This window comes from Bufo bufo, chromosome 1 (assembly GCF_905171765.1).
Source record: "Bufo bufo chromosome 1, aBufBuf1.1, whole genome shotgun sequence".
Taxonomy (NCBI): domain Eukaryota; kingdom Metazoa; phylum Chordata; class Amphibia; order Anura; family Bufonidae; genus Bufo; species Bufo bufo.
In genome coordinates this window covers 472,329,405-472,354,018 of record NC_053389.1, presented here as the reverse complement: position 1 = coordinate 472,354,018, position 24,614 = coordinate 472,329,405, and the positions used below count along the sequence as shown (strand labels likewise).

Below are 24,614 nucleotides of genomic sequence, written 5' to 3'. Positions count from 1 at the left end.
AGATCCTGGGAAGCGGCCATGCTCACGCTTAAGTCGAACATAGCAGCCACTTCAGTGGCCAGATCTATGTTCATCTGGCTCTCTGAGTTAGAGAATAGGGCCTCCAACGATTCCTCTACAAATGAGATTATGAGCGCCATTCCCCTGTTAAAATCCGCTACAACTTTTTTGGCAGACGCTTCCGCAGAGTCGGTACGTTTTTCAGCAAAGGATGCGGGTCTGTCCAATGCAGCTCGCCGTGCCTTGTGGGTGAAGTGCTGGTCGAGGGACAAAGTGTCAAAATCCAGATTATGTGGCATTCCTTTCTCTGGAGAATATGTCTTCGGACCTGAACTAGAGAAGATCCTAGAGAGGGCCTCCGATAAAAAGAAGGGTTTTCCGGAGGAGAAGGTCTATAAAAGGAAGTATCCCTTTCGTGCCCCTTCCAACCAAGGTAGTCAATACACTGGTAAGGGCAAGTCGGGCCGTTTCAGTTACCCCAAAGGGGGGAGAGGTAGGGCTCCTGCTTCTGCCCCCCAAAAAGGAAATGGAAACCAGTGACATCAGGGTGGGGGGGAGATTGAGGATGTTTTTTCCCCGCTGGGAGGAAATATCCTCAAACTCCTGGGCTCTGAGGATTGTAAGGTCGGGTTACAGAATACAATTCTCGGACCCTCCCCCAAAGAGGTTTTTAGTCACCAAGGTTGCGGTCCCAGACTTCAATCATCCCATTTACGTGGGCATCCGGGAATTACTCGCTAAAGGGGTAGTGGTGAAAGTACCTCTATCCGAACAGGGAGTGGGTTTCTATTCCAACCTCTTCCTAGTGAAGAAAAAGGAGGGATCCTACCGCACAATAATAAACTTAAAGCGCCGGAACAGATACATTACTTATCAAAAATTCAGGATGGAGACCCTAAGATCTATAGTCCCTCTGCTCCAAAGCAATTCAGTAATGTGCTCGGTCGATCTGACCGACTCCTACTATCATGTACCAATACATCCCAGCTCTCAACGGTTCTTAAGGTTCGCGGTCAGAGACCATCACGGCAGAATCCTTCATTACCAATTCACCTCTCTCCCCTTCGGCATATCACCAGCCCCTCGAGTTTTTACAAAGCTAATGATCGAGGTAGTGGCTTATCTAAGAAGGAAAGGTCTGACAGTCTTTCCGTACTTAGACGACTTTCTGATTTCAAACAGTTCCGCTCCTCTCCTGCTGAGAGATCTAAGTTTCTTCCGTCAAACCCTAGAAAGTCTGGGCTGGTTGATCAACATAAAAAAATCTCAGTTAGATCCGACAACAAAGATCCAGTTCCTGGGGGTTATTCTGGATTCCCAGAAACAGATAACCTGCTTACCTCAGAGCAAGATACAGGACATCCAAAGTAAGATCTCCATCTTCAACTCAAAGAATCTCTGTTCCATCAGAGACTCAATGAGTCTACTGGGGATCCTCACATCCTGCATACCGTCCGTTCAGTGGTGTCAGATCCATTTTCGAACCCTACAGATGTGGATCCTCAGGGTTTGGGACAGAAGAGAATCTTCCTTAGACCAAAGGATGATCATCCCTCAGAGGATAAAGACCTCCCTTCTTTGGTGGAAGGACAGGCTAAAAATCTCCAGGGGGGTGCAGTGGTCAAGAAATCCCTATGCCCAGATCACCACAGATGCAAGCCAGTACGGTTGGGGAGCAAAGGTCGGAGAAGTTTATTACCAGGGAGTCTGGCCCAGATCTTTCAGCCTCCAGTCATCAAACCTTTGAGAATTGATGGCAGTCTGGAAAACTCTAAGACAAGCAAAGGTTCATCTTCAAGGCCATCATGTAAGAGTCCTGTCAGACAATACGACAGTGATAAGGTATTTAAACCATCAGGGAGGCACAGGTTCGTGCAGCCTGCTGGAATTGTCGGCAAAAATTTTCGCCTGTGCCGAAGCGAACGTCCGGTCAGTATCTGCAGTCCACCTGAGGGGGTCTCTAAACGTGGAAGCAGACTACCTAAGCCGGGCAAGAATAGATCACTCGGAATGGTCCTTAAACGAGGAGGTCTTCCTGATGTTAGTGGACAAGTGGGGGAGACCTACAATAGATCTCTTTGCCACCCGAGCAAACTCAAAGTTACCAGTTTTCTGTTCCCTACATCCCAGAGACAGCCCGAGTTTTCTGGACGCCTTCTCTTTCAGATGGAACCGAGGTCTCCATTACGCTTTCCCTCCTCTTCCATTAATACAGAGGGTGGTACAGAAGATCATACAGGACAGTACTTCAGTCATACTGGTGACACCCTACTGGCCAAAGAGGAGCTGGTTCCCAATCCTGTAGAACCTTGCCAGCGAAGGTACCTTGGATTCTGCCAAAAAGACGAGACATCCTTCACCAAGGTCCGATCCTACACCCGGACCCGGACTTCCTCAACCTAGCAGCCTGGATCCTGAGACCCAGATCCTAAAGCGTCAGGGTCTATCAGATGCGGTAATTTCAACCCTAAAGGCTTCCAAAAAGAAGGTGACCTTTTCAATTTACTTAAAGATCTGGAAGCGTTTCTGCTCATGGTCAGGTTCGCCTTCACCGAATACCTCAGCCCCAAACATCCAGATGATTCTGGACTTTCTACAAAGAGGTTTCGACATGGGATTAAGACCATCCACACTCAGGGTACAAGTATCAGCCCTTAGTTGCTTTTACGACACCGAGCTGGCAAACCATAGGTGGATAAAACGCTTCATGAAGGCAACAACAAGGCTACGTCCGACCCTAAAGTCTCATGTACCTTCCTGGGATCTAGACATCGTCCTTAAGGGGCTATCACATCCTCCATTTGAACCTCTGAGTGACTGCTCTTTGAAGCACAAATCCTACAAAACTGCATTCCTGGTTGCCATCACCTCAGCCAGGAGAATAAGTGAACTACAGGCCCTTTCAATTAGAGAGCCTTACCTACAGGTCCTGGATGACCGGATAGTCCTAAAACTAGATCCGTGTTTTCTACCGAAGGTAGTCTCGAAATTTCATAAGGACCAGGAGATCACCCTCCCTTCCTTATTTAACAACCCATCTAATGATTGGGAATCTACCCTTCATTCACTTGATGTCAGACGGGCAGTACTGGATTATTTAGAGACCACTAAAGACTTTAGGAAGTCAGATTGCCTCTTTATCCAGTTTGGAGGAAGAAACAAGGGTCAGAAAGTTTCCAAGTCCTCCATTGCCAGATGGATCAAAACTACCATCACCTCCTGTTATTCCTTACAGAATCTTTCTTGCCCTGGCAATATCAGAGCCCACTCTACCAGGGCAATGTCTTCTTCACAGGCAGAAAGAGCGGGTGTCTCCCTAGAGGAGATCTGTAGGGCAGCCACTTGGTCCAGTATCCATACTTTGCCAAACATTATAGGTTGGATCTTTTTAAAAAGACTGATATGGCCTTCGGACAAAAGGTTCTTCAGTCTGTGTCCCACCCATAGATTCATATTTGATATACCTCCTTGTATGGCTGTCGTGGTGATGATATGGAAAGCCGGAATTAGTACTTACCGGTAATTCATTTTCCATGAGATCACCACGACGGCCCGTATTTCCCTCCCTAATGTTTACCCGGGGGTTGATATGATGAAATATCTTCTCCTGTTTATTTATTTTTTCACGTGTGTATCCACCACCCTTTACTCTGATATTTTGGAAGCACTGGTGTTTGGTGGTGGGAGGGAAGCATTTAAACCTTTCTCTGCTTCCTGCCCCTACAGAGGTCAGGGGTCAATCTCCTTGTATGGCCGTCGTGGTGGTAAAAAGCGCCACCTAACAAAAAGCTTGTAAAAAAAATAATAATAATTTTAGGCTTTTTTTTTTATGAGCCAAAAAAATTTAAATAAAGTAGAAGCACCTACATTTGCCTACTTTTAAATAAGTAAAAAAACTTCTCTCATTCATGGTTATTTGAAATGATATTTACAGTAACTTTGGAGACATTAAAGGGGTTGTGCAGCAGGGAAATTGTTTTATGCAAAGAACTCAAAGTGGGTTCAGAAAATAAAAAGAAGTTATACCTCACCGATTTTCCTCCCCAGGCACTGCTCCCGTTCCTACACTTACTGGGTCACCACTGGTCCCTACTTCCTGTTCCTGCCACAACACACAGGAGATGCCAGGAGATGCATGCTCAGGTGGACACTGCTGCAGCCAGTAACTGACTTAAAGGAAATCGGTCACCTATTTTGACTATATAAAACCGTTAACATAGCAATGTGCAATAAACTACCTTCTTTCCTGCAGGTGTCCTCTTAATTTTATTTAACTTTTCATTCAGATGAAAAAGCGATTTTTCATCTGAATGAAAAGTTGAATAAAAGAAAGAGGACACCTGCAGGAATGAAGGTACTTTATTGCACATTGCTATGTTAACGGTATTATAGGCTCAAAATAGGTGACAGATTCCCTTTAACAGTAATTTCCTGTGTGTCCAGTCAGGACTAGCAACTGGGTACCAAGTAAGGGACCAAGGGAGTGGTGGGAGTCAGTGAGGTATCGTTTCTCATCTGTGCCCTTGGCATTTACTTTATTCCTTCTGGACAATCCATTTAGTTAGGAATTATATTTGGCTAAAATTAGGAGAAATAATATATTTGTGCATTTAATATTAAATTATGTCAGGGGGGAACTAACTCTCCTTAGGGAGAGAGCACCTGAATCGGGGGGAGTTGGTTCCCCCCTGACCCAGACACAGGTCTCTCATCCAACACAGGTCTCTCATCCAGTTAAGCCATTACTCTCTGCTCTGCACTGATGAGGGGCAATCACGCTGAAACAGCTGTCTGCAGATGAGGTGCTGGCTTATTTAATATCCAAGTCATGTCTCAAGGCTTATTTTAAGATCTGAATATTGTCTTATAGGATAGCTGCCTTACATCTGGTGGCATTAGAGGCAGAGCTTGTTAAGAGCTCATTAGCATACCTTCCCTCCCATATTGAATTATGAAATGTTATTTTCTTTCTTCCAACTTAGTGATCTCCAAGTCAACCTTGTTCGTTCCCATTCAGCAGGTAATGGTTTATTTCTTGTATTGTAAAATTTGTGCTGGATGGCATATTTTAAGGTAATCTAAAGAATAATGGTTGTGATGTATTAACAGGTGTTGGAAAGCCCCTAAGTCCTAACCGTACACGTATGCTTTTGGCTTTGAGAATCAATGTCTTAGCAAAAGGATATAGTGGCGTTTCACCGGAGACACTTCAACAAGCAATTGACGCATTTAATGGTAAGCATGTTCTGTAGAACCTGCTAAGCTTCATTTTATAAAGTGGCAGGTGGTATTCATAGTGACAAAACTGCAGTTGGATGTTCCTAGGGTTTCCACCATTCTCATCAAAAGTACTGGCCTAATAGGTAAAGCACGGATGTGGTTTTGTAGGTGTGACTTAACAGGGAGTGTTACATGGCATACGGTTTGGTCATATTTTGAGTTGTGAAATATTTTTTAAATACGAAAAACAGTCAAAATAATGTGAAGGCCTCATGTGTTAACAGGTGTAGCTGAATTAGCTCTTATGTAGTAGCAAATAACCACAAAGCCAGGAAAAATACCCTACAGCTATTTTAGTTCCTCCCCTGAACCTTGCAGCCATTTGCAGAAGCCCAGTTTGCCCTAGTAGTTTGTTTTGTCATTAATTAAACACTTTTTTTTTGCCAGATAATCGCTAACGAGCTCTCATATGAACGTATGAGTGTAATACTGCAAGCTTAAAGCATGCTTAAAAATCATTGTTTGCTGGCGTGGTGTCTAATTACGATCTGCTGTCGGCAAACCACTAGACTATATGGGGACAAGTGATGGCATAATGATCGCTCCTCCCCATGCTGCTGCGGAGAACACTGCATGTAATAGCAGCAGTCTCCTCCGCTAGCGAGCAGGCGATTGCCAGGAGAGAACACTTCCCTTCTGACAATCGCTTGCTCAAGCGGCCTGTGTAATACTGGCTTTACAGTGTGCAGACAGTACTTTTTCTCTTGTCAAAACATGATGGAAGGGAGTCAGACTGAGCATAGCTGAAGCTAATATTTTATAACTGAAATCAGTAGTAATAATTAGTAGTAATAACAATGTTTTTTTTTCAGTTTTTTAATGGAACAGAACAACAGAAACCTTTTAGCACTGATGTGAAGTCACACAAATTTTACATGCACAAAAGTTCATTTACATCTACAAGGCTCCTTCAAGGGTCTCCAAAAAATTAGGGACAAAATGCCACAGAGTGCTGTACTTTTTTGTCAGGTATTACTTGCAGATCTCACTCCCACCTGATTTCTAAGGCCCCTTTCACACGAGCATGACTGATTAGGTCCTGATTAGAGATGAGCGAACTTCTGTTTTAAGTTCGGCGTCTAAAGTTCGGCTTCCGGTTAGCGGAGGATCCCGATATGGATTCCTAATTCCGTTGTGGTCCGTGGTAGCGGAATCAATAATGGCCATTATTGATTCCGCTACCACGGACCACAACGGAATTCGGAATCCATATCGGGATCCTCCGCTAACCGGAAGCCGAACTTTAGACGCCGAACTTAAAACAGAAGTTCGCTCATCTCTAGTCCTGATGCGTTCAGGGTGCGTTCAGTGAAACTCGCACCATTTTGCAAGCAAGTTCAGTCAGTTTTGTCTGCAATTGCAGTTTCTTTCCGCGCAAGCGCAATGCGTTTTGATGCGGCTTTCACACGGGCGAGTATTCCGCGCGGATGCGATGCGTGAGTTGAACGCATTGCACCCGCACTGAATACCGACCCATTCATTTCTATGGGGCTGTTCACATGAGCGGTGATTTTCACGCATCACTTGTGCGTTGCGTGAAAATCGCAGCATGCTCTATATTCTGCGTTTTTCACGCAACGCAGGCCCCATAGAAGTGAATGGGGTTGCGTGAAAATCGCAAGCATCCACAAGCAAGTGCGGATGCGGTGGGATTTTCACGCACGGTTGCTAGGAGACGATCGGGATGGAGACCCGATCATTATTATTTTCCCTTATAACATGGTTATAAGGGAAAATAATACCATTCTGAATACAGAATGCATAGTAAAATAGCGCTGGAGGGGTTAAAAAAATAAAATAAAAATTTAACTCCCCTTAGTCCACTTGATCGCGATGCCCGGCATCTCCTTCTGTCTCCTTTACTGAACAGGACCTGTGGTGAGCATTCATTGCAGGTCAAGGACCTGTGGTGACGTCACTCCGGTCATCACATGATCTTTTACCATGGTGATGGATCATGTGATGACCGGAGTGACGTCACCACAGGTCCTTGACCTGTAATGAATGCTCACCACAGGTCCTGTTCAGTAAAGGAGACAGAAGAAGATGCCGGGCATCGCGATCAAGTGGACTAAGGTGAGTTCAATTTTTTTTCTTTTAACCCCTCCAGCGCTATTTTACTATGCATTCTGTATTCAGAATGCTATTATTTTCCCTTTATAACTATGTTATAAGGGGAAATAATACAATCTACAGAACACCTAACCCAAGCCCGAACTTCTGTGAAGAAGTTCGTGTTTGGGTACCAAACATGCGCGATTTTTCTCACGCGAGTGCAAAACGCATTACAATGTTTTGCACTCGCGCTGAAAAATCGCGGGTGTTCCCGTAACGCACCCGCACATTTTCCCGTCTGAAAGAGGCCTAAGAGTTATATTTTGGGCTGTATGGTGGCTAGCACCACAATCCCCTTGTTTTAAAGCTTAGATTCTTAGCTTCAAAACAAGATAATCATCTCTAGGTGCTATACAACATATGATATAGCCATTAGTAGGATATATATCATACCTCTATGATTACTGACATTTTAATGTGCCAGTAAAAATGAAATACCGGTTAGGCTGGTGGTTCACTGGCCAGGTAGCAACTCTAAGTTACTTGTCTCTTTTCCTCTTTACTTTCATACTGATCCCTGCCTCCTGCTGCTAAATTACCTTATCCAGAGTAATTTTGTGCATACTTTTTCCTTTTTTTTTTTTTTACAAATTAATAATCCTAAATGTCATAACATACTTAATTTCCTATGTTTCACACGTTGTTTATTTTGCACTTTGATTACTAAAGTAATTTTATTTTTGTTTTTCTAGCTTGTTGCTTGCCATACATCCCTGAAAAAGGAACTGTTGGAGCTAGTGGAGATCTTGCTCCTTTATCTCATCTTGCTTTGGGCTTAATAGGAGAAGGAAAGATGTGGTCACCTAAAAGTGGCTGGGCTGATGCTAAATATGTAAGAAGTGATTATCTCACATGTAGTTATCATGGCTCTAATTTACTAACCCAATTCTAGGCCAGCTATATAAAGACAGAAAATGCAGATGTTTTTATTGAGTATAACCTGTAAAAACATGATTCTCTTTATACTTTGTAACTTAAAGAACCACTCCAGTCAAAAATAAAAATAAATCAGCGATCACTTGGTATTTGTCTTCCTAACTTTTACATTGTTCAGGCTTTCTGCTCCCTTTTATTCTTGTTACTACATATTTTCCGCAGTGCAACATCAATGGGCTGCCATTTCCATGACTGCAAGGCCAGAGTCAGCTGTATAGCAATCGCCTCTCAGTACATACATGTCAGTGGGTGGTACACACAAGCCCCTCCCACAGAGGTAGAAATATGAAACTAGAGTTAGAAATTATATGTTATGGAGCCTAAGAGACCTAAACATCTTAACTTTATCCAAGCCCCATCAGCACTGGTTACTTTATAGTATCATACCTCCCAACCGTCCAGAAATCTCTGGACAGTCCGTAAAGATAGGTGACTTTTTTCCTGTGTCCATGGAAAAAATGTGTCCATTTTTATTTTTTTAGGCTGGTGGTACTTGACTAGATTATTTTGCTGGAAATTATCGTCACTTCACAGCTCACAGTAAATACTGGTAATGGGTTCTCCTCAGTATATTGGGCTATAGACATGTATTACTTATAATCTTTATAATTCATTATGGTTCTCCAATTTGTCAGTGAAAAATGTTAGCTGCCCGTCATTTTCTATAACTTGTCCAGAAAAAAAAAAAAATACTAGTTGGCTACCCTGCAACTGTCCCAGATTTTAGTGTCCTGGTACGGCCGAGGTATGTTCCACTCTCAACAGTCCCTGCAGTTACCCACCAGGCACAGTGCTGTCCCACATAGCACTGTTAGGGTCCATTCACACGTCCGCAATTCTGTTCCACATTTTGCGGAACGGAATTGCGGACCCATTCATTTCTATAGGGCCGCACGATGTGCTGCCCGGATCCGGAAATGCAGACCCGCACTTCCGGGTCCGCAATTCCGATCCCGAAAAAAATAGAACATGTCCTATTCTTGTCCGCAATTGTGGACAAGATTAGGCATTTTCTATTAGGTGCCGGCGATGTGCGGTCCGCAAAATGCGGAACGCACATTGCCGGTGTCCGTGTTTTGTGGATACGCAAAACACACACTGATGTGTGAATGGACCCTTAGGCTGTGTAGGAGGAGCATGCAGGAACAGGAATCAGCCTGTGCACTCTTACACAGTCCAGCAGCGTGATTTGTGCCTGATGGAGACCGCAGGATATGCTCCAATCATTGTGGAACGCCTAGGTGAGTATTGTTTTTTATTTTTATTTACGGAGGTGGCACTACTGAAAGGGGGGGCATGACTACTGTGGGGGCATAATGTGGGCATATCTACCTAAAATTAGCACAATGTGGGCACAATTACTGTGATGGGGCGCAATGTGGGCATAACTACAGTGAGGGGGCATAGTGTAGATACAGTCCTGATCAAAAGTTTAAGACCACTTGAAAAATTGCAAAAAATCATATTTAGCATGGCTGGATCTTAACAAGGTTCAAAGTAGAGCTTCAACATGCAACAAGAAGAAATGGGAGTGAGACAAAACATTTTTTGAGCATTCAATTTAATGAAAACAACGAATAAACTGAAACAGGCTGTTTTTCAGCTGATCAAAAGTTTAGGACCACACCTCCAAAAAAAACTAAACGCCCCCCAAAACAGAAATCCAACTTCTAAACATGAACTCGGTAATGAGTAGCTCCTCCGTTATTGTTTATCACTTCAAAAATGAGTTTCGGCATGCTTGATGCAAGCGTTTCCATGAGGTGAGTGGGAACATTTCTTCAAGTGGTAAAGACGGCCGCACGAAGGCCATCTACTGTCTGGAACTGTTGTCCATTTTTGTAAACTTCCCTTGCCATCCATCCCCAAAGGTTCTCAATTGGATTTGGATCAGGGGAACACGCAGGATGGGCCAAAAGAGTGATGTTATTCTCCTGGAAGAAGTCCCTTGTCCTGCGGGCATTGTGTACTGTAGCGTTGTCCTGTTGAAAAACCCAGTCGTTACCACACAGATGAGGGCCCTCAGTCATGAGGAATGCTCTCTGCAACATCTGGAGATAGCCAGCGGCCGTTTGACGCCCCTGCACTTCCTGAAGCTCCATTGTTCCACTGAAGGAAAAAGCACCCCAGACCATTATGGCACCCCCTCTACTGTGGCGCGTAGAAAACATCTTAGGTGGGATCTGCTTGTCATGCCAGTAACGTTGGAAACCATTAGGACCTTCAAGGTTACATTTTTTCTCATCCGAGAATAAAACTTTCTTCCACCTTTTGAATGTCCCATGTTTGGTGCTCTCTTGCAAAGTCCAAACGAGCAGTTCTGTGGTGTTCAAGGAGACGAGGTCTTTGAAGATGTTTTTTTTTTTTTTTTGAAGCCCTTCAGTCTCGGATGCCGTCTGATGGTTATGGGGCTGCAGTCAGCACCAGTAAGGGCCTTAATTTGGGTCGAGGATCGTCCAGTGTCTTGACGGACAGCCAATTGGATCCTCCGGCTCAGTGCTGATGAAATTTTTTTGGGTCTTCCACTGGACTTTTTTGTTCCATAACCCTCAGGATCATTTAAGAAATTCCAAATGACTGTCTTACTGCGTCCCACCTCAGCAGCGATGGCACGCTGTGAGAGACCCTGCTTATGCAGTTCAACAACCCGACCATGTTCAAAAAGGGAGAGTTTTTTTGCCTTTGCCATCACAACGTGTGACTACCTGACAGAAAATGACAATGAATCAACACCTTTGCACAGATTTGGCCTTTTAAAGGCATGTGGTCCTAAACATTTGATCAGCTGAAAAACAGCCTGTTTCAGTTTATTCGTTGTTTTCATTAAATTGAATGCTCAAAAAATGTTTGGTCTCACTCCCATTTCTTCTTGTTGCATGTTGAAGCTCTTCTTGGAACCTTGTTAAGATCCAGCCATGCTAAGGCTACTTTCACACTTGCGGCAGTGTGATCCGGCGGGCAGTTCCGTCGTCGGAACTGCCCGCCCGATCTGCCGCTGACTGAAAGCATTTGTGAGACGGATCCGGGTGCGACGGATACATTTGTGAGACGGATCCCTCTCTCCGCTTGTCATGCGGACCGACGGATCCGTCTTGTAAATTTTTTCACATTTTTACCGATCTGCGCATGCCGGAACGACGGATCCGGCATTCCGGTATTCTGAATGCCGGATCCGGCGCTATTTCATTCCTATGGGGAAAAATGCCGGATCCGGCGTTCAGGCAAGTCTTCAGTTTTTTTCGCCGGAGAGAAAACCGTAGCATGCTGCGGTTTTCTTTTTTGCCTGATCAGTCAAAACGACTGAACTGAAGACATCCTGATGCAAACTGAACGGCTTACTCTCCATTGCATGGGGATAAAACTGATCAGTTCTTTTCCGGTATAGAGCCCCTGTGACTGAACTCTATGCCGGAAAAGAACAACGCAAGTGTGAAAGTACCCTAAATATAATTTTTGGCCATTTTTCAAGTGGTCTTAAACTTTTATTCAGGACTGTATAACTTCAGTTTGGGGGCACTAAGAGGACTGGGCATATATAGATATGCATTGGGCAGAGTTAGAGGCATGGCTTAGTATTTAAAAATTACTACGGCTCTCTATGCTGCTATTGTCCCTCTTTGTGATATTCAAAGGTTGTGAGGTATGGATATCATCCTGCAGGGAAGTCTGTGTATAAACTGACTCTGACTGGGCTCAGGACTGCTCTGATGTTATGGCAGCACAGGCTTCACCTGCGGCCTAGCAGAGCACAATAGGAGATTGCTGTTATGGCACCATTCAAGTGAATAAATCTTTGAGGGCATGTATAGCTCCATGACTTTGGCCAAAGGATTCATTTTTAGTTTTTGCCTGGAGTGTTGTTTTTTTTAAAATAACCTTTATTATTAACTACACTAAACAAGAGAACGATTGGTTTTGTAAATGTATTTTTTTTTTCGTATTCAGGTTCTTGAGGCTCATGGATTAAAACCAGTGTCTTTGAAACCAAAAGAGGTAAATGCGTGTTATATAACAAGTATAATAACCATTTTCAGTGAAGCCCAACAGAAGTTTCTTTTGTATAAACCATGTAAGGTTTTATTAGCATTATGTGAATTGTCTGAGTCAGATGTTTAGCTTTGCATGCCAAAAAAGTTTATAGCCATAGCATGCATCCGTGAGTGTCTGCTGTGCAGATCTACGCAAATGTTTGATGAATTTCCTTGCATTTTGTAAGGCGAACTGTGTACACGTCAACTAAGAATACAGATTTGTGTTATGAAGGCTCTCAATTCTATTATATATTTTAATTATATAGGTGGTAAATAAATCTAAATTGCTTATGAAACATGTTATATCCTCAGTGGTTAAAAAAAAGCTGTTAAAAGTGAAATCCAGTGAAATTCTACTGCTCTGTACTAGTAGACGTTTATTTAAGATGATTATTTGCTCCTTGACAATGTTATAATAAAATGTCCCACACCTACAGTCCTCTCATCCATAAGCTCTTGCTAATTCCAGACTGAGCAGGTTGCATTGTCCTCAATGCAAATACCCTTTATTACTCTGTAACTGTTTATTTGCAGGGTTTAGCTCTCATCAATGGTACGCAGATGATCACATCGCTAGGCTGTGAGGCTGTGGAGAGAGCCAATGCAATTGCCAAGCAAGCAGATATTATTGCTGCTCTCACGTTGGAAGTGCTAAAGGGAACTACAAGAGCCTTTGATTCTGGTTGGTCATTATTGTCCTACTAAATTGAATAGCCAGTTAGGTACAGGCCATTATATTAATGAGCTGTGATTTCTTTCAGATATCCACAGATTAAGACCTCATCCTGGCCAGGTGGAGGTGGCTTTTCGGTTTAGATCACTTCTAGATTCGGATCACCATCCTTCAGAGATAGCTGGTAGTTTAAAATGGACTTTGTATAAGTAATATGTAACATGATGCAACTGTAGAACCAAGGAAATGATATATAATGTATATGTATGAATAATATATATTGTATGTACGGTATATATGTAAATATAAATAGCAGGCAGTGTGTTTTTTTTTTTTTTTTGTATTTGAAATTTCTTTTAGGTTAATAAGAGGAAAATTCTGATATTGCATAAATGCAATGATGATACTGTCAAAGTAATCTGTATGTCAGGTTCATTTTTGTGCTTATTTTTACTTTTAGAAAGTCACAGATTTTGTGACCGGGTTCAAGATGCTTATACACTACGCTGCTGCCCTCAGGTAAGTAAATGGACCATATAAGCCAACAATAAGACTAAGGCCTCTTTCACACTTGCGTTGTCCGGATCCGGCGTGTACTCCACTTGCCGGAATTACACTCCGGATCCGGAAAAACGCAAGTGTACTGAAAGCATTTGAAGACGGAACCGTCTTCCAAATGCGTTCAGTGTTACTATGGCACCCAGGACGCTATTAAAGTCCTGGTTGCCATAGTAGGAGCGGGGAGCGGTATACTTACAGTCCGTGCGGCTCCCGGGGCGCTCCAGAATGACGTCAGAGCGCCCCATGCGCATGGATGACGTGTCCAATGCGATCACGTGATCCATGCTCTTGGAGCGCCCGGGGAGCCGCACGGACGGTAAGTATGCTGCTCCCCCGCTCCCCGCTACACTTTACCATGGCTGCCAGGACTTTAGCGTCCCGGCAGCCATGGTAACCACTCTGAAAAAGCTAAATGTCGGCTCCGGCAATGCGCCGAAACGACGTTTAGCTTAAGGCCGGATCCGGATTAATGACTTTCAATGGGCATTAATTCCGGATCCGGCCTTGCGGCAAGTGTTCCGGATTTTTGGCCGGAGCAAAAAGCGCAGCATGCTGCGGTATTTTCTCCGGCCAAAAAACGTTCCGTTCCGGAACTGAAGACATCCTGATGCATCCTGAACGGATTTCTCTCCATTCAGAATGCATTAGGATAATCCTGATCAGGATTCTTCCGGCATAGAGCCCCGACGACGGAACTCTATGCCGGAAGACAAGAACGCAGGTGTGAAAGAGCCCTAAAGGCCCTATTACACAGGCAGATTATTGTTAATACGAACACTTGTTAGCAATCATCTTGACTCTTGCTGGTGATCATCTGGCATTGTAATACTGCCGCCGATTACCCGATGAACGAGTGTTTGCCGGGGGCAGATCGCGCTGTGTAATGGGCAAACTGCTGCTGGCAAACAATGAGACAGTATAGGGACGAGCGATGCATTAGCGATATCTCGTCCCTATACTGAGGAGGAGATTGCTGCATGTAATAGCAGCTGTCTCTTCCTCTAGCGAGCAGCGATTGATGGGTGGGACTGCTTCTCTCCCGACAATCGTCTGCTCTATCTGCCCCTCTAATAGGGCCCTAATACTGAATTGACCAATCTGTATGACGAGAGATATATATATATATATATATATATATATAAAACATTTGGAGGTTGTATCCTTTGATTTATCCTTGTAAGATAAGATGGGCTGAAGTTATTGAGAACAATCCATTAGTTTGTGATAATTGCCTGCTCATTACAGAAGGTGAGGGCGGCATTTACATGCAGCAGTCACCTCCACTATACAGTGGTCCCTCAAAATACAATATTAATTGGTTCAAGGACGACCGTTGTATGTTGAAAACATTGTAAGTTGAGTGATCGGTTCTAAAGCCCCAAAATGTCATCCAAGGTAAGAGAAAATGAAGATTTAAGAAAAATAAGCAGATAACGAAGACCGATAAAACAAGTCCTTACATATAACAGTCAGGAATAGCTGCTAACTAACATCTAATACAGCTACTTTACCAGAGAAGTGTCCTTCGTTGGTTGGATCTGAATCTGGGACATTGTATGTTGAGTCTAGTTTCAACTTACGATGGGTCAGAAAAGACCATTGTATGTTGACAATATTGTATTCTGAGGCCATTGTATCTTGAGGGATCCCTGTATAGGGATACAGGATTGCTGTGCGATTGCTTGTCCCCATAGAGAATCATTGTTTCTGGGCAGCAGATCAGTTTACACAGCACAAGGTGCTGCCCAGAAACTAGTATTTTAGGTGTTCGAATCAGCGATGCTTTTACCTGGTGAACAAGCGTTTACTTGTTTTTCAGGCGACCAGTAGTACACAGGGCAGTTATAGGCAATGAGTTTTTCTAGGTTATGCCATGAATTTTTAAAGCCTATCGTTTCAGTTGTCCCTAAGCTATGGGTTGGATACAAGCTGCTATGATGATTGTTGACCTTACACAGCACAGATGGAGAAGATTCTCCTCCTCTGTACCAATCTCTGCAGCCTGTTCGCAGCATATCAGGCACAGGACTCTACACTGTTTAGGTGCTGTGCTTCATATTGCCGCTCATTCCTATTTATTTGAATGGGATTGATCTGTACAATTGCCATGTGGACGTGACGTGACATCACAGGCCAAGGATGAGGCCTCAGTGCTCGACAAGCGCCTCAGCCCCCTCCAACCAGTAAATGGTAAAGGTGCTGGCAATTGGACCCCCACAATCTAATATTGAAGACCTATCCTGCAGATGGTTTACTGGTACTTAAGGAAAACCTGTTTAAGCACTACAGATAAGCATTTTGTTGCTTAAAGGGGTTGTCCAAGTTCTGGGATCCCCTCTAAATAGTGTAAAATAACAACGGAATTGATAGCGCCACCATTCTCCCCTGCTTCTTCAAGCACAGTGCTCAGGTTCTCCCTGCCGCTGACGTCCACTTCCTGGCTGCAGCAACATCGTTCTGTGCACACTAGTCACTGTGCAGCCAGTCACTGGCCTCAGCAGAACCCGGGACATGACTTCTGCAATTAGGAAAACAAACAGCAGCAGGGAGGACCGGGAGAAAAGGGGTGAACAAGGGGCTGCCAGAATCTTTATTAAACTGGCACAACCCCTTTTAATTGTTTGCTTTGCTTACTTAAAAATCTAATTTCATCTTCTCAGATAGATGGCAGGGCCTAATAATGAAGTCAGTAAAGTTGTTAGAAGTGATCATGAGTTACTGAACTAAAAAGTAATCGCTTTACAAAATGAAGATAAAATGTTAACTATTTAGAAATACTAAGACTATTTAGTAATTGTGAAAATTGTGTTTTCTAGGTTCATGGTGTGGTGAACGATACCATTGACTTTGTTAGGAACATAATTTCAACAGAAATTAACAGTGCTACAGACAATCCTGTATCCTTTTATGTGTTCTGATGCACGAGGAATGATCTTTTGCAGGTTAGGTGTAATTTCTGAATCTTCTGCGTTATTCTTAACGAGAACCTGTCAGCTGCTTCGTGTCTTTCTGAGAACAGCATGGATTAATGACAGGTACACTGATTTCAGTAGTTAAGGCTCCATTCACACGTCCGCAATTTCGTTCTGCATTTTGCGGAACGGAATTGCGGACCCATTTATTCCTATGGGGCAGCATGATGTGCTGCCCGGACACGGAATTGCGGATTCGCACTTCCGGGTCCGAACTTCCGTTCCGCAAAAAAATAGAACATGTCCTATTCTTGTCCGCAATTGCGGACAAGAACAGGCATATTCTATTAGTGCCGGCAATGTGCGGTCCGCAAAATGCGGAACGCACACTACCGCTTTCCGTGTTTTGCGGCTCCGTGTATCCGCAAAACACGTTGCGGACGTGTGAATGGAGCTTTAGAATGGCTGGTTTGCCTAAACTCTGTTTAATCCTTGCAGCTTCAAGCTGTCAATCAGCAGCAGTGGGAGCATGCATATCATGAATACATTGGACTCTGGACAGTGTTGGCTACATACTGAAGGGTTAAATTGTGAGTTTAGGTAAGCCACACAATAATCATTAATCACAGACACACTGAGGAGAAATATATCAAAGTCTGTATGCCACTTTTGAAAAAGTGAGAGGGGCCATGGTCTCCCACATATTTACTATAATTTATGCCAGACACTAAGATAAATTATAGCTCAAACCTAAGCCAGTTCATAGCAGGCATATAACTGGCCTTCAAGTTTATTTAGGATCTTACTTCAGCACACTGCTTATTTACCCCTTCAAGTGACAGCCAGTTTGGACATAATGCCGGAGCCCCGTTTTTCACATCTAACATGTATTCGTTTATCTGGTAATAACTTTGGAAAGCTTTTACTTATCCAAGCCATTCTGAGAGATTGTTTTCTCGTGACACATCATACTTTATATTAGTGGTGAATTTGAGTTGATACATTTTACATTTATGCATAAAAAAACTAATTTGCAGAAAATGTTGATAAATTCACTACTTTCAAAATTAGAATTTCTCCGCTTTTAAGACAGATAGTGATACTTCATAAAATAGTTATTACTTTACACTTACCATATGTATACTTTATGTTTGCATCACTTTGTAAAGGTAATTTTATTTTTTAGGACGTTAGAAGGCTTAGAAGTTTAGAAGCAAATTTTTACATTTTTGTGAATAATCATTTTTATAAATTTTTCGTGAACGGTTTGACAAACATGCTAAAAGTAAGCAGTTTTACATCGAATGCATATCATAAGTTGACAGTGATCTGATTACATAATCTGAAAAAGCACAGATGTCAAGAAGATATGGTCGGGGCGAGCCCCTAACAATGGCGATGAGATAATGAGTCTTTCTGAGGGATTATTTTCCCACAGAAGGTAAGTTTCTTATACCGTAAGTACTTGGGATAAGCAGACAAAAGTAAAAGAAAACCAAACTGGTGACAACGAACATGTCTCTCGGTCGGTGTTTCCACATCCTAGAGGCCAGAAAAAGCATAAGTTACCATCACTGGGTGTAGTGTGGGTGTGTTAGCCAAGGGGCCCATGTTGTCTCTCTCTTTCGGGGATCTTTCATAGAGATCAGTAGGGTCCTTTTAATATCGACAGGTGGTATTCACTGCAAGTATCACTTCTTGTAAGTGACTTCCAGTGGTGAGTGATTACTAATTTGGCACTTAATAGAATATGGCCTACAAGGTTGCTATAAACTTGGTGGAAATGATGCATGCCCAGAATGGAGGGCTAATTCTGGGGAAGGTGTAATTGAGACAAAACTAATTTTGGGAGATCAGTGCAAACACTTGCTGCCAATAGCTTTCCAATTTGGCACATGACCAAAGAATATGATACAAAGTGCCAGTGCAGCCACATTCCCTTCAACAACAAGCCGGCACCCCTGGGTACATACGACTCAACCTGTCAAGTGTAAAGTACCATCTCAAGAGGGTCTTCACTCTTGCTTCATAGTGAGTGACACATTTAAAGTTAGATGAAGGAAAACTTATAGCTTTGGTCCATTCTTTCTCCGGGTAAGATCTCCCCAGGTCTAATTCCCATGCTAATAGGTTAACTCTAATAGGTCATATATATTTAGTAGTTTGCTTTTTATGTAATAATGGATTGTGGTATAAGCTAATGATGTCAGAGTTAACTTTTGGGATAGCTTTCGTGATTGTACCTAAATAATGTTGCACTCTCAAGTAGTTGTAGAATTCCCTGTGTGGGATATGAAGAGTCATGTATTGACTGAAAAGGAAGCACCGAGTTTTTCTGGATAATTTGGTCAATTGAGTTTACCCCCACCATACACCATACAGAGAGATCAAGGCCCTCAATACATCTTTCCAGTATATAAGTTGAGGCATACTTATAGAGAAGGTTGCCCTGCTCTCCATGGGAACTGTGGAAATGTTGCCATAAAGTTCCAGCGTGAGTCACTGTGATCACATTGGATTTGGGAGGGGTTGGGTTCCACAAGATCTGGATGAGATAATCTCAGGGAACTTGTGCTAACTAACTCTGATTCAATTTGAATCCATGATTTATTAGAGGAGTCCCTCCACCATTCCTTGAGGAATGATAGGCCTATAGCTCTATAGTAATCTTTAATGGAAGGGAGGCCTAAACCTCCTGCTCCTCGCCTCCGTGTCATCAGATTATATGCTATTCTGGGACGACCCGATTTCCAGAGGTATTTATTCAGGAGGGTTTGTGCCCTCTTAAAGAAGGATTCCGGTACAGGGATGGGCAGAGCCCTTAATATATATATTAGTTTGGGTAGGGTCATCATTTAGAACAAGGCTATTCTGCCCACCCAAGATAAGTCTTTCATAGCAAAGCTATTAAGATCTTGGGCTAGAGCCCCGGGTGCCGGCTCTCAAGGGGTGCCAGAGCCTAGAAGCAATGAGCGCTTCCATCAATAAAGATGGAAGCGTTCATTGCTGGAGCACAGGGACCTGTGGTCCTGTCACTCGGCTCCCTGTCCTCTGTCTCTCCCGCACTGAATGGTGTAGCAGGAAGACTTCTCCCCACTCCACCATTTAGCCTGCAGGCACAGATCGCGCTGCTGGCCTGTGTGGGCGGAGCCTGAAGCCCAGAAATATGCATAAGCTCCACCCACACAGTGCTGCAGAGCGATCTGTGTCTGTAGGGGAGAGAGGACTGAGCTTCTGGAACAGGACATGGTGAGTAGATACTGTATTTTTTTTATTTTATTTAACAGAGGGCATTTCTACCATGGTGGGGGCTTAGAGGGTATTTCTACAATGGAGGGAGCACAAAGGGCAAAATTACTACAAAGGGGGCACAGAGGGCATTACTACTACAAAGAGCGTTACTAGTATTAGGGGGGCACAATGGGCATTACTACTATAAATGGGATACAATGGGCATTATAACTATGAAGTGGGCACAATGGGCATTACTACTGGGAAGGAGGCACAGTGAGCATTGTTACTATTAAGGGGGCACAATGGGTATTACTACTATTAAGGGGGCACAATGGGCATTACTACTATGAAGGTGCACAATGGTCATTACTACTATGAAGGAGCACAGATTGCATTACTACTGTGAAGGGGGCATAGAGAGCATTACTCTTGTAAAGTGGGTGGGCATAACTGTTATGGGGCACTGAGTGGGCATTATTACTATGAAGGGCACAGAGGGCATTATTACTGGTATGGGGGCACAGTGAGGTAATTACTCTGAAGGGGCACAGAGGGCATTACAACTGTGAAGGGGCACAGATAGGGCATTACTACTTTGAAATGGGCACAGAGAGGGCATAACTACTGTGAGAGGCACAAGGAGGGCATTACAAATGTGAAGGGGACACAATGAAGAGATAAGTACTTTAAAGGGTCACAATGTGGGCATAACTACTGTGAAAGTTTTACAGTTAAGGCATAACTACCTTGAAGGGGCACATCTGGACAAAAACTACTGTGAAGGTTGTACAATGAGGGCAATACTATTGTAAGGGGGTAAACATTTTTTTAAGTATTGGTGAGGGGGGTGCCAGAGAAAGGACCCGCCCCAGGTGCCAAACACCCTAGGCACACCACTGAGTTGAAGTCCCACACATAATAAATTTACCCTTTTTTAGTTTATGGCCGTGTCTCATCACTTTATGTAGGAAGAACAGTTGACAGTCATTGAGAGCGTAAATGTTAACTAGTGTAAACAATGTTGTTTATAGAGCAAACCATAATGATATAGCGTCCATTCCCATCCACTGTTTGTGATATGAGGGATAAGAAGACTGAGTTCTTGATAGCTATAAAGACTTCTCTAGCTTTTTTGGAGTGATGTGAGTAGAATATATTAGGAAACAAGCGGTGTTTGAATCAGTGTGCATCATCTTTTAAAAGGTGAGACTCTTGGACACACAAAATGTCTGCTTTTAAAGTCCGTGCTTCCTTCCATACAAATGCCTTTTTTTTTTTTCTTTTTTTTTTTTTTTTTAGGGCAATTCAACCCCTTGGCGTTCAAGGACATTATTTTGATCCCCGTAGTGGAAGATATAGCCATTTGATAATGGTGGGGTACGGCCAGAGAGAATCAACATAGTGTACCTTCAAACATTCAGAGAAAGCTAGTAAAAGAAAACATAACTAATAAAAAGACAACAGAAAAAACATTGTGACCAGTAGGGTTATACCCGCTTACACTAAAGAGGGGCAAAAGTCCTTTAAAGAAGCCGAAAGCACAGGAACTAGAAGCTGGTGTAGCTCTTATCTGGAAGAATGAGGAACGGCACCTGTAAGGGAAACCTAAAAACAGAGAAAAGAGACCTCCGACTTTACAGTGTATAAGGCCCGTTATAGATCACATTTCGCCAGCTAAGAGAAATGGGTAGAGAGTTCCATAAGTCCTCGATGGGAATCCTCAGATTCCTTCGTTGAGGCACCGGTCTCCATTCTTGTGGAAGAGAGGAAAGGATGGTGGTATTCCTGGAGTCTGGGAGAGTCTATTGGATTTTCCAATCCTGGAGCACGCTTTTATCTTCAAGAGTGTGAACGACATGAAAGCGTCCATCTTTTAGGGATCAGCAGCTTTAACCTGTTAGATACCAGCGCCGTACATGTACGGCGCTGGATTGATGTGTAAAGATGGCGCCTGCTCGCACATGCAGCGGGCGCCATGGCCGGCAGATCTCTCCTGTTTCAAACAGCAGAGATCTGCTGCTAATTACCGTGATCGGCAATATTGCAGATCGCGGTAATTAAATGCTTTTAGATGCCGTGACCAAGTGAAGTCATTGCATCTAAATGCACAAAAACCCGGAAGCTCGCGCATCCGGGTTTCCTACCGATGCCCTGTTTGGCCAATTGGGACATCGGTACTTGCGCTGAACACTTTCAGCCTCGCTGATGTGGCTGAAAGTGTTCAGGCTGCAATTCTAATTTTGTCCACCAGAAGGCCAGGATAAGAAATGAGCAAAATTGAGTTTAAATGGCATTTTAAAAATCCCTGATAGACTAAAATGAAAAATTTAAATAACATAATTTAAGGTCTCATATATTAGCCCAAAAATCCTTTTTTAAATATATAAAAAATATAAAAGTTTAATTTGCACCCCTTTCCATATAATAAAAAAATAAATACATAAATAACAATAAATATAAACATCATGTGTATCTCTGCAACCTACAACACCCATACTATTAAGATAGAAAAAAAAATCTAATACGGCAAATGGAGTAACGGAAAAAAGGGTCAAAATGGCCAATTTGCTATTTTTTTCATTGCTTCTCTTACCCTAAAAAATTTAATAAAATGTGATCAAAAAGTCATGCACACTCCAAAATGGTATAAATAAAACTAAAGATTGTTCCGCAAAAATTGAGCCCCTAAACAGCTCAGTAGACATAAGTATAAAAAAGTTATGCCATAAACAAAATGCTGTGGGAATTTGGATTATTATTTTTTTTACCGCTTTTCACTACATTTTATGCCATAATTAATGGTGACATTAGAAAGTACAACCTGTTTCGCAAAAAACAAGCAGTCATACAGCTATGTGACTGGAGATATAAAAAAAGTTTTGGCTCAAGGAAAATAGGGAAGAAAAATAAAACGCATCCTAAGGCAGGCATCCTCAACCTGCGGCCCTCCAGCTGTTGCAAAACTACAACTCCCAGCATGCCCGAACAGCCTACAGGTATCAGCCTACAGCAGGGCATTGTGGGAGTTGTAGTTTTACAACAGCTGGAGGGCCGCAGTTTGAGGATGCCTGTCCTAAGGGATAAGGGGAAACCCCAGCGGTAAGCTGTGTTACAATTGCGTAGGAATAATGTAATAGGCAGAAGAGAGCATCGCAGGGTAATTGCGGAAAGGTCAGTGAATATTTTCACCGTCTGAAAAAGAGGGTAGGGTTCCAGCTTTCCTGGCGGCAGACATTATAGCCTCTTTAGTGTGGAAGACATGAACCCTCGCCAAAGTGTCTCTTGGATTATCCGGTCCCAGATGTTCCGGCTTTGGGACCCTGTGGGCTCTGTCTAAGATTAAATCGTAGTTTGTGAGCTCAGGCAAGAGTGTTCTAAAAAGCCTTTGTATATATACGGACAGATGTTGGGTCAACACTTTCTCAGGTATGCCCCGGAATTTGATGTTGTTCCTATGCAAACTGTCCTCAAAGTCTGCCATCTTCCTTTTAATAGCCTCTACAGTACCTCATCCGCCATATCATTATGAACGTATATTACTGAATTTTGGGATGTAGCGAACTCGCCCATTTATGTTTCAATATGCATAACTCTGTCCTCCATCTCCTGCATCCTAACATACATTGGGTGGATTAAGGTAGCAATGTCTTGTTGCAAGAAAGCTTTTAGCACCAGTAACCTCTTTCACACTACCGTATAGCTTTTTCAGTATTTTGCGGTCCTTTTTCACGGATCCGTTCAGTTTTTTTCTTTCCGTTCCGTATGGCATATACAGTATACAGTAATTACATAGAAAAAATTGGGCTGGGCATAAAATTTTCAATGGATGGTTCCACAAAAACAGAACGGATACGGAAGACCTACGGAGTACATTCCTTATGTGTTGTTTTTTTGGCGGACCCATTGACTTGAATGGAGCCACGGAACGTGATTTGCTGGTAATAGGACATGTTCTAATCATTCAATGGAACGGAAATACGGAAACTGATTTCTGTATACGGAATTTACTCCGTATGCATTCATTTCAATAGTTCAAAAAATGGTCCTGGGAAAGAGGCCTAAGCGTCACCTCTGGGGGGGGGTTTATCAATGTAGGGAAGCTTATAAAAAAAAAAAAGTCAGTTTGAGGGTCAGAGCTTGTATGTTCCTCTGGAGAAGCACTGAGTGGTTTCTGAGTTGTCCATCCTTTGCTTCTGCTTCTTGGGACTGTTGGATGGGGACGCTGCCGTCTGCTCAGTTTAGGCTCCATGTTGAATGTCCACCCTCGCTATCTACGAGGGCCGAATATCCTCAGGAGTTGGAGGGAACGAGGGAATGGAAGGCTCCAGGTAGGAGGGTGAATCCGGGCGCGTTAGTAGCGAAATCGAGTCTGGGGAAATCGTTAGACATGCTGTGTACTGAGGCAGGAGACGACACCTTGTTATAGGAGTCAGCACCATCTTTGATTTTTCCCTTCTCGAAATAGGACTCTAGATTGGAGCTGTTAATCCTCGGTAAGGTCCATTTGTTCTTCACCATGTTGTCAGGGAGTGAACCGGGAGGCAGAGCCGTTTGTTAGGCATCTATAGACTGAGGTCTTGCTGTGTAAAAGTCGCTATTGTGCAAGAGCTACTCACTCACCCAGCCATTACTCTCGGCAGCCAAGCCAGGCCCCCCAATTTTTACATTTAAGAAAATTGCCAAAACCCACTTTTTTAGGGAGTAGTTCAGTTATGAAGTCACTTTGTGGGGCTTACATAGTAGAAACAAACTTTGCTAACCCTTTAGGTGTTCCACAAGAATTAAAGCAAAATGGAGAAGAAATTTAAATTTTTCTTTTTTTGTGTGCAGATTTTCCATTTTAATTTTTCCTGTAAGGCAGTAAGGGTTAAC

At 43.1% G+C, this 24,614-nt stretch overlaps 1 protein-coding gene across 2 annotated transcripts in view; it reads left to right on the top strand.

Annotated features, from left to right (window-relative positions):
* Window positions 1-24,614, top strand: part of HAL (histidine ammonia-lyase) — an 82,426-nt gene that overhangs the window by 20,368 nt on the left and 37,444 nt on the right. For both annotated transcript variants that reach the window (XM_040409060.1, XM_040409068.1), the window contains 8 exons: window positions 4,983-5,020; window positions 5,110-5,235; window positions 8,088-8,227; window positions 12,277-12,324; window positions 12,897-13,044; window positions 13,124-13,219; window positions 13,496-13,554; window positions 16,413-16,493. In XM_040409060.1, the coding sequence (XP_040264994.1) occupies window positions 4,983-5,020; window positions 5,110-5,235; window positions 8,088-8,227; window positions 12,277-12,324; window positions 12,897-13,044; window positions 13,124-13,219; window positions 13,496-13,554; window positions 16,413-16,493 (736 nt within the window). The remainder of the gene's footprint in view (window positions 1-4,982; window positions 5,021-5,109; window positions 5,236-8,087; window positions 8,228-12,276; window positions 12,325-12,896; window positions 13,045-13,123; window positions 13,220-13,495; window positions 13,555-16,412; window positions 16,494-24,614) is intronic.